At 37.0% G+C, this 16,241-nt stretch overlaps 1 protein-coding gene across 1 annotated transcript; it reads left to right on the top strand.

The window, feature by feature from the left end:
• Positions 1–930: 930 nt before the first annotated feature.
• Positions 931–9,517, top strand: LOC131320593 (cytosolic endo-beta-N-acetylglucosaminidase 1-like). Its single transcript, XM_058351335.1, has 11 exons — positions 931–1,562; positions 3,322–3,459; positions 3,640–3,749; positions 3,829–3,940; positions 4,033–4,140; positions 4,290–4,402; positions 5,178–5,259; positions 6,675–6,755; positions 6,917–6,972; positions 7,544–7,679; positions 8,694–9,517. The coding sequence occupies exons 1-11, from the start codon at positions 1,080–1,082 to the stop codon at positions 9,375–9,377; spliced, it is 2,103 nt and encodes a 700-aa protein (XP_058207318.1). The 5' UTR covers positions 931–1,079; the 3' UTR covers positions 9,378–9,517.
• The last annotated feature ends 6,724 nt before the right edge of the window (positions 9,518–16,241 follow it).

Below are 16,241 nucleotides of genomic sequence, written 5' to 3'. Positions count from 1 at the left end.
GGTCTTCTATTAAACGGGTCTCTTTAATCGAGCCAAACCATCCTTAATAAGGCAAGCCGGGCTCATTTACTTAAAGAGCCGAGTCAAGCTTTGTCGAGCTTGAGCTTTAACAAGCCGAGATCGGTCTTTTATTAAACGAACCTCTTTAATCAAGTCAAACCACCCTTAACAAAGCGAGCCGGGCTCATTTACTTACCGAGCCGAGCTTGCGAGCTTCTCGGTTCGTTACAGCCGGACTTACAGATGAGTTTTTTACGTTGTTTATTTGAAGTATGGATTTAAAAAAAGAAAAAGAGAATAAATTATATTCACTATCGGTGTAAAATCCCACTTTTCACAACCGTCCATTATGGGCCCCACCAAATGTCTATTATTGTAATCTGAACCGTTCATATGATAAGATGGAAAAATTAACTTCATCGAAAGTCAATAGATATATCAAAATTTGAATTTTGGTTTATAAAATGGACGATCTAATTTCTATCAATAATAATAAAGATAAACTGTCCATTTTACAAAGCAAAATTCAAATTTTGTCTTTCTGATATTCCTATCGATGTCCGATCAAGTTTATTTTTTGCATGGATACATTATTACGTGGGGTCTACAAAATAAACCGTTTAGATTCAAAAAAAGGCGGTGATAAAAAAATGAAAAATTTCACCGCCAGTGAATGTAATCTCAAAGAAAAAAGGTCAGGATTGAAGTCTTGAAGATGCTCTCATACAATTCGAGAAGCAGGAAATACTTCCCTCATCTCAAACGAATCGAATCAATCATGTAGTATATGAGAGATGATTGCGTGAGTTATTGTGTTGAGAATATTGTGTAACTGTATGAGTAGCATTTTTGTTAACGCAAATAATACTACTCCACTACGGAGTACTAAAAAATCCCAAACCCAACGTTGACATTGACGCCAACGTTAACACACAGTCTCACCGGCACAGCATTTTTCGTTTGTTGTGGGTCTCAATCAACCTCTCCTTCCTCACACACTCTCTCTCTCTCTCTCTCTCTCAAGTCCTCTCAGTCTCACAGTCACAGCTCCCTTCCTCCCTCTATGGCTATATAATAACATGCTCGTTCCCTTCCTTTCCTACCTCAACCGCCAAACCCTCATCTTCTCCATCCGAAACCTCCTCTACTCCATCCTCAACTCTCTCCTCTCTCTCCTCCCCACAATGAACTCCTCCTCCTCCTCCGCCTCCGCCGATCCTCCGCCGTTCGACCCGTCCAGGCCGGCCGTCCCGGTCTCGTATCCGATCAAAACCCTAGCCGACCTCGAGTCGAGGTCCTACTTCGACTCCTTCCACTTCCCCTTCAACAAGTCGTCGGTGGCGCTTCGGAACAGCCGTTTGGCTGACCGGCCGAGGATGCTCGTGTGCCACGACATGGCGGGAGGGTACACGGACGATAAGTGGGTGCAAGGGGGGAGTAATCCCGAAGCTTACACGATTTGGCATTGGTACTTGATGGATGTTTTTGTGTACTTCTCGCATGACCTGGTTACTCTGCCGCCTCCGTGTTGGACTAATGCCGCACATAAGCACGGTGTCAAGGTATCATATTTTTGCTACTCCCTCCGTACTCACGCAGCAATGATTCTCACACTGCGCTCACGTTTAGTAGTTTAGGATGTGTTTTTAAAGATGTTTTCATGCTAACGTTCGTGCACCTGCAAGTAAATTATGTGACTTAGGTACCAAGTAAAAAAAATAAAAAATTTGTCTAGTTTGCAGAAGGAAAACTTAAAAAATTACATTTTTTTTAAGAAAAGGTGAAACTTTTTTTTTTTGGTAAGTTGAGAGCACTCATTGGGTTCTAGTAATTAGTGTCAAAAAGTTTTTTTTTTGAAAAAATGTATCGATGGTTGTGTTTGATTGAGAGTTTAGTTTAGTTTATTTTTGGGAGTGGATGGAGAGAGAAATAGAGTAATGATTGAAGATATGAGTAATAATTGGAGAGAGATAGAGAGAGATGATAAAGTAATAATTGAAAAAATAGGGTGATGATTGAAGAAAGAAATAGGGTAATGATTGAAAACAAAACTAAAACTAAAACTAAACGGTGAACCGAACAAAGCGGATTAATCTTATTTTTAAGTTCTCATTTTGCTGAAGACAATTTTGTGGGACCGAGTTAGTACATTCTTTTTAAGTACTTGTGTTTTTGGTGTAGTGTGATTCGTGAGTTGAAGTTCGAATTGGACTGAAGGAACATAATTTGGATTTGGTCCGTTTGGAAAGAGCCAAAGAGGTAGTTTGTCTTAGTTGGGCTGAACTTTTGAGTTGATTGGGTTAAGGGGATATGATTAGAGCTTGTGAATTTAGTAATTTCTTACTTCGAGTAGTTGAATAAAGTTAAAGGCTAGGGACAAACCAGGAATTAGATGTTGGGGTGACCAATTTAAGTTCAACCAAGGAAAAAAGAAGTTACTTCTAGAAAAATGGTATTTCCTGCAGAAGGGTTATGGAAATTGTTAACTTGTTAGAAGTAAAAGTATTGTGATAAATGAAAAAAAGTGAAGTCATGCCATATTTCTGAAAAAATACTCATGAAAGAGAGAAGCAAAAACAAGAATTCGGGGAAGTGCAAGGGGCCATTTTATGGATATTACTCCCTCCGTCCCAAACCGAGGACCTGAAAAATGCATTTTTATTTAAAATAACTTCAAACTCTTTTTCGGTAAGATACTAGATATCAACGTTCTTTTAATTTTTGAAAAAAAGTTTGAAATCCCGTCCCAAACGGCAAACAGAATGTTTAAGTTTGAATTTTTTGAATAGAAATATATATTTTTTAACTTTCTCGTTTCACAGATTGGACATTCAGTTTGCCGTTTGGGACTGGAGTATAAGAATATCCACAATAAGGGGGTAGTATATATAATTGCTAGGGTGACCATGGCAACCCTTGGCCTCTCTACCTTCGCCCTTGATAGAGGCATTTGTGTGCATACAATCATTCTACTCAAGTGAGAGAAAGCTTATTGGAAACCGTGCACAAAGAGAGGGAGAAAGCTTTGAGACCCCAAGAGAACAAATTAGTGTTTCTGCAATAGACGAGTATTGTTGTGCTTTATTGAAATTGCTTTTAGGTTATATGTGAAAATTGATTTTTGAGGGGAAATGCACCAAGCTGGGAAGTCAAGACAGTTCTTCCAAGGTTTGGAAGTAATAGTTGTGACGTAAGCCATGGATAGTTAAAGTAGTGTGGGTTATTAATTATAGTCCAGAGTCATGTGTTTAGAAACTTAAAAAGAATCTAAAAATGTTCGTTGACCATAATTTTTTTCCCGTCTGGCTATGATTTATAAAGGTACTGGGGACTTTCATCACCGAATGGGATGAAGGGAGAGTTAATGCCAATAAACTGCTCGCGACAAAGGAGTCTGCTCACATGTATGCTGAGCGCTTGACCGAGCTTGCAAGTGCTTTGGGATTTGATGGCTGGCTGGTAAAATCTTTTTTCCTTTCTTCTAGGAAAAAAAATGGAATACTTCGATATTATGAATTTGACGAGAAAGTGTCAGAAAAAGTTTAAATCAGAGATCGTTTCCTTGGACTGTCATGGTTCCCATGAAAATCTTTCTGTATACTCTCTTGTTGTGATTGACATTGAATCTGTTACTTGCAGTTGAATATGGAGGTCAAGTTGGATGTAGAAAAAATTCCTATTTTGACAGAATTTGTCAACCATTTAACCAAGACGATGCACGACTTGGTGCCAGGATCTTTAGTCATATGGTAAGTCAAACCAGACCATTCTTCCTTTAGTACTAATGAATTTATGTTTTTGAACACACCCCTTTCTTGTTGACTGCAGGTATGACAGTATTACAGTTGATGGCAATCTAATCTGGCAAAATCAACTGAACCAAAAGAATAAACCTTTCTTTGATGTATCTGATGGAATATTCCTAAACTATTCTTGGCTGGTATTGAATTGTTGTATTTTTCTGTTCTTGCGACGTTTGAATTTGCGGCCTGAATTTTCTCATATTTATTCTCACTTCATTGTACTGTACAGGAGGACTATCCAAAACGTTCAGCTGCTGTTGCTGGTGATAGAAAGTTCGATGTCTACGTGGGCATTGATATATTTGGGAGGGGCACATATGGTGGTGGACAGTGGAATGTAAGTGTAACACTAAACTATGCTAGATGTTTGTATGTTGATAGACAAATTACATGGTGTACAGTGGGTTGTAACAGCTTTTTAGCTGTTTCTTATTTCTTAATGAATGTCTTAGATGCCACATAATTATAGTGACTTTTGCACCTCAGACAAATGTTGCGCTTGATGTAATAAAAAGTGGCAATGTGTCAGCTGCCCTATTTGCCCCTGGATGGGTCTATGAGACTAAGCAACCACCTGATTTCGAGACTGCTCAGAACCGGTAATATACTCATTAACTCATTCTTGTCGCAAATCGACTATTACATCTACTTTCCAAAGATCTGGATAATGGACTTATACTATTGGATATATTCCAATTTGAAATTGCAGAATCAAATAGCTACAGTAGTTAGCAGCATCCCTCGTCTTCTATTCATCTTGTAGTCATAATCTATTCCCTGCAAAGTCAAACATCGTACCCAGACGAACGCATTCAAGTAGTTCATTGTATCTTTAGTCAAGTAAATGGTTAGAAAATGAGCCACATTGATGTTGCATACCGTATTCATTGTTTGAGTTTTGTGATGTCATACATCTGTTATCACTTATGCACGAGTGTCAAGAATTTCATTAGTTTTTAAAGGTTAACAAGTTTTATCTGTTTCTTATCTTCTGTATTTCGTACCTATACCTGTCAATGTTATTCCTCACAATATTGTTTAGGCTATTTTCTCCAAGCTTTGACTGAATTATTTTGTCTCTCTAAAGTTTTTCTCAATTCGGAGGGATTAAAGAAAATAAGAACTCACATACTACTACAAATTGCTGAAACGGTGTCTCTGAAAATTTACCTTTTTAGCCTGTACTAGTGCAATTTCAGCATTCCATTTTTTTTTTGGGTGCCAACCTTTTGTGATGTTATTGTGACTTCTATATCTTGAGAATAATAGTAACGGTACCTGACACATCTTTCTGCTTCATGTTTTACATGCTAGCTTTTTCCAGTCATTTTAATTGTTATTGACCTTCATTTGCTCATGCTTTCTATTTTTCAGTTGGTGGTCCCTTGTTGAGAAATCATGGGGTATAATGCAGAGTTATCCCCTGGAGCTACCGTTCTACTCAAATTTCGACCAGGTTGAAACTTTATAGATGTCTTCATTTCTTCTTTCTTTCTCTTTGTTTCTGTTTAAGGAATGGGGCATCTGAAAGCTTTTATGCTCAAGGTTTATTAAAGGTCCACGCAATCAACCTTCTCACCTATGTAGCAGACATTGACATGAACACAAACACGGATACGGGGACACGGGAATTCTAAAAAAATGGAGATACGGACACGGCGGGGGACACGCCACGTATATATATATATATATATATATATATATATATATATATATATATATATATATATATATATATATATATATATATATATATATATAGACACACACACACACACACACACACACATACATACACACACACGGGGCGGTTCTGCGGACAACCAATTAAACACCTAAAAAAACACCCCAAATTTCAAACTCGTAGTTTCCGATCAAATTTTTATGATCCGAACCGTTCAATGTGTGTGCAGAATGTGATTTTAAGGGTGTTTATATATATATATATATATATATATATATATATATATATATATATATTTCCAAGTTTAAATGGATACTTACAAAGTACAAACTATACCAGTATACGACATAGACAGACACACACACACAGAAACATATACACATACATAGAGAGAGAGAGAGAGAGAGAGAGAGAGAGAGAGAGAGAAGCTGTCGATGTTGTTAGGATAAGCCCATTAGGGTTGCCCAAACATTTAAGTAATAGCATATTTACCCCCGAAAAAATTTTAAAAAATTATAGAAGCACCCCTGCCGTGTCCCATGAGTGTACCATCCGTGTCCCACTCCAAAAATTAAATTAAATTAGTGGACACGCCACATGGCGTGTCGGACACGTTTCTAGCCGTGTCCCCCGCGTGTCCCCGTGTACCCGTGTCCGGACACGTTGATACGGTGACCTCTAGGAGTGTCGGTGCATCATAGCTTCTCACATACGTGTTCTAACTCCAGATAACTTTTTACCTTTTATATGAAGTAGATTTATATGAACTTGAAATTGATTGCTTTTTAGCCATGTCATATGCATTCCAGGTCAATCAGCCTGCCGTCTTACAAACCATCCTCTAGTGACTAATCTTGTATTCCTTTAGACTAATCTTGTATTCCTTTAGTCTGATGAAGAGCAATCCACATGAGCTAAAAATTGATTATCTTGCATTTGGAAAATTATCTTAATTTATTCATTTCAACCAGGGATACGTTTCCACACTTGACTGCAAAATAGAGTCAAATGAATGCCATTTATTTTGTTTTTACTCATTGTTGTCCTATCACCTATGGATAGATGGAAGTGGTAACAGCAGGTTTCTTGATAGAATAATTACGGGGAACCGAACAGGGACTATATGCTATATGGTCTGTATAAGCTAACATTATCTTCTTCTGTTCTTTTTCTCTTGAGTTGTTCAGGGTCGTGGTCAACATGTTGCTATAGATGGAGGGCAAGTATCAAGTGCTCCTTGGAACAACCTTTCCTCCCAAAGCTTTCTCGTAATTGCCTGACTGTTTTTCCCCGTTTTCTCTTTCCTTTGGTCGTATAGGAAAGTGTATTGTCATATGCTCCTGTGGTCAATGATGTGGTTATATCATCAGTTTTCTTCACGTGTGGCTTCTTAGGAGTCTCTTTTGCCTGACTTTTGTTTACTTTGCAGCCTTGCCTTAATTTTTCTGGAGATCCTTCCTCAGATTCTATTCAAGTCCTTGTTGAGTAAGTTCTCTGGCTCATACGTATGTTCCACTCTTTCCAGTATGTCTTGATGTCTTCTATTCTGCAACCATTTCAAAGGTTTGGTACAACTGTTGATTGGGTAACTTGTACAAACATCGATATCATGATGTAAGTGTCTAGAATTTTTTTCCCATGTTCAGATGTACAATGAAACTTCAGTTCTTTCCTTCTTTTCTGTTAATGATGTTATTTAGGCAAATTCTGCTTTTCCTTGGGATCAAGAAGTAGTTTTCGACACGCCTTATATTGCTCAGTTAGGCTACATATCAGATCATTCTGTGACAAAGTCACCACCTGCCACTTGATAATATAAATATGTCTTGCATGAATCACTATAATGTTTCCTTTCTGTGACTTATTTGGGACTTGGCAAGATTTGTATTTTACAGTTGGTAATGGTCATGCTTTTGTATCTCTCTCCCAGCAACATACCCTTTAAGTCCATTACTCATTCTTAAAATCTCCTCGTGTTGGTTCTGTTTCAACAGTTTAACTTGGACATCAGAAATTAATCTGTCTATTGACTTCGTTATATGTTATCGAATGGTAGTTTTAAGGAAGCATCTTATGGTGGAGGAGGGAACATCACGTTTAAAGGAACTCTTCCAGATGTTGGATATTTCTCAACAAAGCTCTTTCACGGAGAGCTCCTTTTGGGGGATTTACCAGTGCACTTTACGTATTCTGTAAGTCATCTCATCATCTGATTTGATTTGCTAGACATTTGCGTTTTCAAAAGGTCTTATTAGTTCTGTTGAGGTCCTCCTTTTATCTGGCAGCTGTGAAAACTGAAAATGATGAACAAAAAAATCCAAATTTTCTGAAGATTATGCCGCACTCACCTTAAGGTTTAAAGGAACAAGTCTTGAATATGCTACACGTGGTAGGAGGGAAACAAGGAGGTTCAGCGTTTGCAGCTTCCTTGTAAAACTTCCACGCTATCAAAAATGAAACTCAAATGGTTTTATTTATTGCTTAAACCCTTAGGCCTGCTACAATCCTTCAGGTAACACAAAACAGCCTAGATTTTCGTTGATTGCACTACCACCCAAGTTCAATTTAACAGGTTATCTAAGTTTGATCACTGATCGGTCCGCTTCCCAGCTATTTCTTTGTGGTTTTGTCCGAGTTTATTTGAGAAAGTTTAATTATAATCAGCCGAATCAGGTTTTAGTGACTTTGAGATTTAATTCTGAAGTGGAACACTTCGTAAAAACGGATTCATCCGGTTGCTTTTGTAACATCGAAAGGCAAAATCCGTATAATGGAATACTGAGTTATTCAAGTTTACTAACAATGACAAACTGTATACCTTTTATGCGTCCACCGGAACAATCCTGTATAAACACAAGCCCTGCTCTTGTTGCCCCTTACCTCATATTGGCTTCTGTTTCGTCTAATATTTCCACCTTTTCTACCTCCAGTGCTCACAGTATCTTCCTTTGGTAATGCCTTCCATTAAGAATGAAAAGATGGTAGGAAATTTTACAAACATATCTAAGCAGTGTTTGACGTAGGAAAACAATGGGACCAAGTGCATCCTTACTTGCAATAATGGGAAATGTTCACTATTCCGTTAAATCTTCTCCAAGCAGGAACCCAATATGTGAGAAAAAGGGTTTTGGATTCCAGAGTATTTTGTTTTTCCCTGTTTTCATTCCATTTTGATGTTGACAACTTGACACCGCAATCTTGTGCAGGCTAAATTGGATGGGAACTCTCTGATAGGCCTTTCTCTCGAATTATCTTCTGCCGTGGAGGGAAAAATATCAGTGCTTCTTGCTTCAAGGGGGAATACCCTTCTTACCATGACCCAATTCTCTAGCAAATTCAACAAAGTAATTATGCCTCGTCAGGTTACGAAGTCAGAAACAGACCCGGGATGGGTAATTCTGGAGAGTAGCATTTCGATGAATGGATTCACATTAACAGAAATCCACGCTTTGTGCTATTCAGAAAGTTCCCCATCACCCAATCCGACTGAATATTTTGCCATTCTTGGCCATGTCAGTGTCAAAACTTCTGGACAGAACGTTGTTTTCCCACCATCTACCTCATGGCTAGTTGAGGGTCAAGACATTGAGTGGACTTCAGGCTCTCAGAAGTCTAAGACCCTTAGTGTTAAAATCAGTTGGAGGTTGAAAGACGGGAATGCTTCACTTTTCCCGAAGTACAATATTTTTGTCGAAAAACTATCAAATCAAGATGTTGGAAAGCAGGAGTATCTAGGAGTTGCCCACGTGGAAGCGTTTTACGTCTTTAATCTTGTAGTCCCTTGCGGAACCTCTAATCTCAAATTCTCTATACAAGTGTGCGGCGTTGATGGAACTTCTCAGCCGGTAAACGATTCTCCATCTTTTCTCTTGCCTGTGGAACGTTCATAAATTGACAGGAAATTACTCTTCCATTACTTAATATACTAGAGAGAGGAAATGGAGGAATAATGTTGTTTGTACACGATATTGTTGAAGCATGATAGTTGATTTGCAATAAGAGTTTGTGCCGATGAAATCTACTTTTATAATTCGCATTTGTCAAACTCCTCTTCTTTTCTTTTCTTTTCTTTTTCTTTCCCATCTGATACACTTCTAGTTCACCACTTTCGATACTTAAATATATGAGTACCGATTTATGCCCTTGTATTACAACCTGATGTTAAGACCGTATGGAGCCGGACAAGAATTGTGGCCGTTGTCTATGGTTTACTCCAACGTATCCGATTATAATATTTTATTCTGGTTCGTGAAGCGAGAAGCACAATTGGATTATTTAAGGATCACTTTGCGCATTGTTGTGTGGAGCTCACTTTTGAGTCTCGCACAAACGATCCTAGCCGTTCAATAATTTTAGAATAATTCGATTGATTTTGAAAAAATTTAGCCGAATTGGATTTTTGTGAGTAATTGATCTAACAGAGGGGCCCATTCCGGATCCAACACAAATGATCCGACTCATTCATTAAATATAAAATAAATTTTCAAGGGTCCCCACATAAAATCAGCTCAATCTGATACATATAGGTACTTGATCCAATCATCTAACTATTCATTATCCTAAAATCTAAATAAAAAGTTAGATGATTGGAACGAACACTTATAGGTATCGAATTGAGCTGATTTTTTGCGAGGACCTTTGAAAAAATATTTTATATTTAATGAACAGATCAGATCGTTTGTGTGGGACCCAAAGTGGGCCCCACACTGCAATCTGTGCACAGTTGTTGTGTGAGTATCATGACTGATTGTATAGTCAGCATCCCCTTGATCTGAGCCGTAGGATTTTGAATGAAAAATTGAACGAATTAGATCAATTGCTTATTGGGCTAAATTTTTTCAGGATCAATTGAACAATTATTCTAAAATTATTGAATCGTTCGGATCGTTTGTGTGGGGCTCCTAAGTGGGCCCCACATAACCATGTGCAAAAGTGGTCTTTGACTTGTCTCCAGAATGACGTCGTTTTGGATGGTTGCAAATGGTTCTCGCTTCGGGGACGAGAATAAAATATGGGAATTGGAGGATAATTTAGGCACTCCACCAGATGGAGACAAAAAGTGGAGCACCTCCTAAATGTTAGAGTACCAAAATCTGGCTCCTTTCTTTAATCAAAGGTACACATAATAAGGAAATACACATACATATATATATGAAGAAAATAATTGAACAAACATACGATTCTATTAATTCAAATAAATTGACTTTTTAAGAGGCCAAACAGGCCTTGCTTGACAAACTATTAGAGCATCTCCGGTGCTGACCAATGGTTTTACTTATCAAAACCAAACCAAATCAAGCCTTATGTCTCAATCAATTGGGGACCAATGCTTTTACTTAAATTTAAATAAAATTTCGATCAAAAGCTCCATTTAGGTATGTCTTTTCAAATGCAAAACTCTTGTTTTTATTCAAATCTGTTATTTTTATGTTTTCCTTTCAAAATATGGCTCAAATGGCACATCTATCTATCTATCCCTATTATAAAATAGAAGGGTGTGGGTGCAAATTGTTACAACAGCTTAGTTTTATTTGATCCAAGGGTTGAGATGCATTTTTTTTTTCACATCTTACTCCCTCTGTCCCTAAATAAGTGTCCGACGCGAAAAATTAGGCCTTACAAAAGATGCATGTTTTTTTATTAAAAAATTTTTTTTTTTTTCACAATCTAATACTCCCTTCGTCCCTTTTTTAGAGTCCAGTATTTCATTTTGGGCTATCCTGTAATAAGTGTCTATTTTGTAAAGTTAGTGGGTAAAAGTTGATAAATTTTCCATTTTGCCCTTAAAAATATATTCCATTTCGAAAAGTTAGTAAGTAAAAATGTAATGATGATATTTTTATAAAGGGTAATAAGAGAAAGTGGAGGTAAAAGTTAATGTGAAAGGTGTAATGATGATATCTTTTCAACAAGTTAAAATTATGAAGCATGACACTTAAAAATGGACGGAGGGAGTAGAACTCATTGCTATCTAATGATTTGTGAAAAAAATTTGATTTATTTAACGAAACAAATGCATCTTTTTAAAGGTCTAAGTTTGCGTGTTGAACACTTATTTAGGGACGGATGGAGTATAAAGGTATCCATATTTGCCCATCATATTACATAAATGTTGTCTAAGAAGAAAAAAGAATCGGAATTTAAATTTCACGGCTCTCTCTCCTCTCTCTCTGTATCTTTGTCTTCCCCCATGGTGAAGAAAAGAAAGAAGAGGGAAAGCAATTCTCAGTGCTTCCTTTCTTGCTTCCTTTCCACGGGTTGACTGGGCTCCTTCTTTCTCAATTGACTGTCTTCGGGGAAGGGGTTCCCCCTGTGGACTGCTGAGCACAGAGACTATCCACCGTTCACTCCTCCTCGACAGTCAAACTCCTCGGAAGAAATCAAATAGGGAGACGTATTTTCTGTTGCCTACCATGTGTTTGTTAAAATGCTCTCTTCTATTTTGTATAGACTTTATGGTTTATATACTTCCTCCATAATCTGGAGAGGTATTTTCTAATGCCCACCATGTGTTTGTTATGATGTTCTCTTCTATTTTATAGAGACTTTGTGGTTTATAGTGAATTTGTCACTCCCTCGATTTTCAACATAAATAATAATCATTTTCAATAAATACAATCAATATTGACGTACCGATAATATCCAAATGACTTATTTTTTCCAGTTCTCAAAGTTAAAATTAAAAGTTACAATCCTGGCGCGAAGCCCCAAGTTATACAAATGTACGGTTTTCATTATTCATTCTTCTAAATACTACTTTCAAATAAAATGCAAATTCAACTCCTCCTTTATACCTTTGAGACACATGAACAACAAGTACGAGATGCACACCATGCCGACTTCCTTGCTTTTTACCTAAAAATGATAGGTTGAGCTACACTAGTCCAGTAAAGAAATATATACTCAAGTTATATAAAAATGCGATGAAATATGCACCAAACACGAATGAGACTCAACAAGTGAACATGAGATACAAGAGGGGTTACCAAAATGAACTGACAAGTTTAGACTTCGAGGCTCCGAACATTTTAGAGATAACCCTAACCATCCACACGCCAACTAGAAGTAGCATTAGGACTCATATCAATCAAACAAACAACGACAATAGTTTAACCATCTAACAGCTTTTCGAATGAATGCCACAAACCACTTCCTCTTTTCATGCCATCTACCATAACGCCTCATTTTATAAAACTTTCTTTTTTTGATTTCCAAAACAATTTAAAAAAAAAAACTCAAGACTATTACAGGTCAAGCTCCGTTGATTCGAGCTTGAATGCCGGAGTCCGTTGATTTGTGCCCAAATACCGGATCCGTTGATTCTTTCGTTAATAAAACCTCAATAGAATCAACATTTCATTCTCTTTTTCAGCAGCCACAATCTTAATCAACAAACAATCCAAACGTCAACATAAACTTCTAAAGCCAACCATAATTCTTTTTTTCAAGCGAGACATTCAACTGTGTTATCACCCCTTGCGTCACATTGAATTCTCTCCACCTGGGTTTCCGCATTACCACACCTTGCGTTGCGGGCCCTCTAGAGTCTTCGCATTACCACACCTAGCGTTGCAGGATCCTCAATTCAAAATTCACAACTCACGTAAACATAAAAGCATTATCAATCAGTATATAAGCAAACATCATTTTTCAAGTTCACATTCGTTCATACATCATCAACAATGTATTACAAACTCATAAGCATACCCCATTGCACATTGATAAATACTTTAAATCCACGTTATTCCTAATCAACCTTACAGTACATTCTCCACCAAACGACACTAATATTATACTCTAACGAATGCCAAGAGATAAGATCGAACAACGAGCCATTAGGACACAAGCAATCATACTCGAGAGTGACTTAAACATGTTCTAACCATAGAGGGAGCCATAACACGAAACGAAAACAACGTTAGGAGTAGCTACAAACATTGACAGATTGACACACCTCTACTCAAATGGTCATAACTTCCTGTGTACTAAGACTTTTAAGACAATTCTGGTGGAATAGAAAGCTGACTTCAAGACCTTCAATTCTATATAAAGTTTGCATGAAACGAACATTGGACGAGAAAATTATAGCCGTTTGAAGTTGGGCGCAAACCCATAAAACAAGACTGATTCATGACCAAATTTTTAAAATTCACCATTAATTCAATTCTCAACGGTTTGGGGTGATTCCAGCAGCATTAGAACGGACTCTAAGTCTACTCTATTTCATATGAAGGAACCAAAATTTATTTCTGAGCTTACGATGACGAAAAACCCCCATAAACATTGACTGATTCTGCAGAATTTCGAAAATAAATGGAACAACCTCAAACGACGAAGCAATGCACGATCTAACTACACAAACATCGCATAAACACATAACAATAGTAAGAAATTCCTACCACAATGGGTTTTGAGCAAAATCCTAAGTGACCCAAGCAAAGGTCCGTCAAGAACGAGCTTTCCCAATGCAATACCACAAGATCTACAACCTAAATTATCCAAAAACATGATCAATATATGAATCCAAGCTAGGGTTTGAGAAGAAAAAGAAAAAGATCGAGAACCAAAAATCATGAATCTTACATCCAATAATGAGAAATTCAAAACCCGGTTGATATTTGAACGATTAACACATAGATCTTGAAGATTTGGTGGTGTTTGAAGCACAAATCCAAGGATTTGAGTGAAGAATTGAAAAGAGAAGGTGGACGGGCGATTTTAGGGCTTAGTTTGTGGTGTTGGAGTGAAAAAATAACATAAGGGATCTATTTATAGTGTCTGAAATGCGTGCTGAAATTTTAGAATTTTTACAGGATGTATCGGTACTAGAAAACTACGGTATCAGTACATCAAAGACAAATTTGAAATTTTTTGTCAAGTTCACCGAATCAAATCCCGATTGCTACCAACACTTTCACACGTCATTTCAACACCAAAACTCAAAGTTCAACTATTCTCCGAATATCCGGTACACAACAGTAAGCATATCCGTATAACATCATTAATAAACATATAATTTGATATAAATACGATCTTTTTCATATTAAACGATCAAAGAAAATAAAATAAATTACGAATCTCTACAAAAGTAGAGGGTTTCTGCAGATTCCCCCCCCCCCCCCCCCCTCCCTTTTTGAATGGAATTCTGCATAATTTTGTAGAACTGTGCACTTCCTCAAGGGTATATGACTGAACTTGAGGAAAGAAACAACATCCAACAATTTCCTTTTCTCCACCACATTGATTGCGTATTCACTTACTTCTGTCTTGGTGAAACTTTGTTTGGCTTCCATGCATTGGAATGGTTTCTGACATCTAAACCTGTTTCCCTTTGTTCACTTCGAACCCGTCATGTGAGCTGCTATGAAATTCACAATCAAAAAGGAAAATTTGATTTTTAGGTTCCATCTCTATGAGTTTGTTTTTTCCAATTTTCTAGGCTTTGTGTTTCAGTACCAAAATACTTGCTTGCTACAGCTTAGGAACAATATCCTGGTAGCTTGGATCAATACTGATTTTGGTTGCTGTATTAATTTCTGGGCGGTGCTCTGCATTTTCACTTCTCAAGCAGAAAGGGGCTCATTTTGCTGAGCTCTGAGGATTTTCACTTCAAGTTGGTTTGTGCTCTTTTATTTCTTAGTTGGGTTTATTTCTTCGGTGTAGGATTGTGATCTGGAAACTGTTTTCCTTTGTATTGTTCATTTTTTTATCTTATCAACTTTGTGCTGAGTTGCAAATAATTGTCGTGGGGTAATTTTTTTTATTGATATAAAAAAAATCTTCGTCGTTCAAAAAAAAAGAGGTTAATTTTCAGCAACTTGTAGCTACCTAAAATTTTTAGGTTGAGCCACTATCAAGATTCAAAGGATAATTTCAATTCCAATCGGAATGAGTAGTGCCGTAGCCACGAGTAAACACTAGTCTATACTATATACTATAAAAATGTAGTTACCTAAATAAAAAGAAGCACTCTATTGAACTCACTCTCGTACATGAGTTTTTCTCATTTTTTAAAATCTTGTTATTTATTATTTTACACTTTTTACAAAATGTAAAATATGTATTTTAATTGAGTTGAGTTTTGTTCACCATCTACTTAAAAAGGATTAATATTAACTTTCTTTCTATTGGTTGAAATGGTGTGGATCTCACCACAAAGTAACGTCATGTTTACCAAAAAATGTATTGTATGGTAAGTATGACATCACATTGTGGTGGGATGCACACTATTTCAACTAATAAGAAAGAGGGTAATATTTACCCTCTTTTAAAGAATGTGGACAAAATTACACTCACTTTAAATACAATCAATAATGTTGTTGTTTCCGTTCCCATGCATCGAACAAGAAAGACGCTAGTTTTTATAAACAATAAGAAAGTGAAAGCTGAAGAGAGTTGTCAGAGAAAAAAAGGTATGAATTTAAATTTTTCGACATTTGGGTAAGAAAAAGGGAGATGCTAGGGGGCACATCACTTTGTCACATCTCAACCATATCCCTTTCACATACATGTGGGTCCGTAGCATATATTGTGGAATTCCCTCACATGCATATGAGAGAGGTGTGAATAGAATGTGGTACATTGATATGTCCCTAGCATTTTTCAAAAGTGGTAACCTCAAAAAGGGTAGGCAAAAAATACACGTCATTGAAGATGAATTTTAAAGTTTTTACTCAAAATTTTAAGTATATGAATTACAAAGGAATGGTGCTACTGGTACAGACAAAAAATCTGTACCAGTGGGTATAAACCTT

The sequence above is a fragment of the Rhododendron vialii genome, chromosome 3a (assembly GCF_030253575.1).
Source record: "Rhododendron vialii isolate Sample 1 chromosome 3a, ASM3025357v1".
Lineage (NCBI taxonomy): Eukaryota > Viridiplantae > Streptophyta > Magnoliopsida > Ericales > Ericaceae > Rhododendron > Rhododendron vialii.
This window is presented reverse-complemented; position numbering and strand designations above follow the sequence as displayed.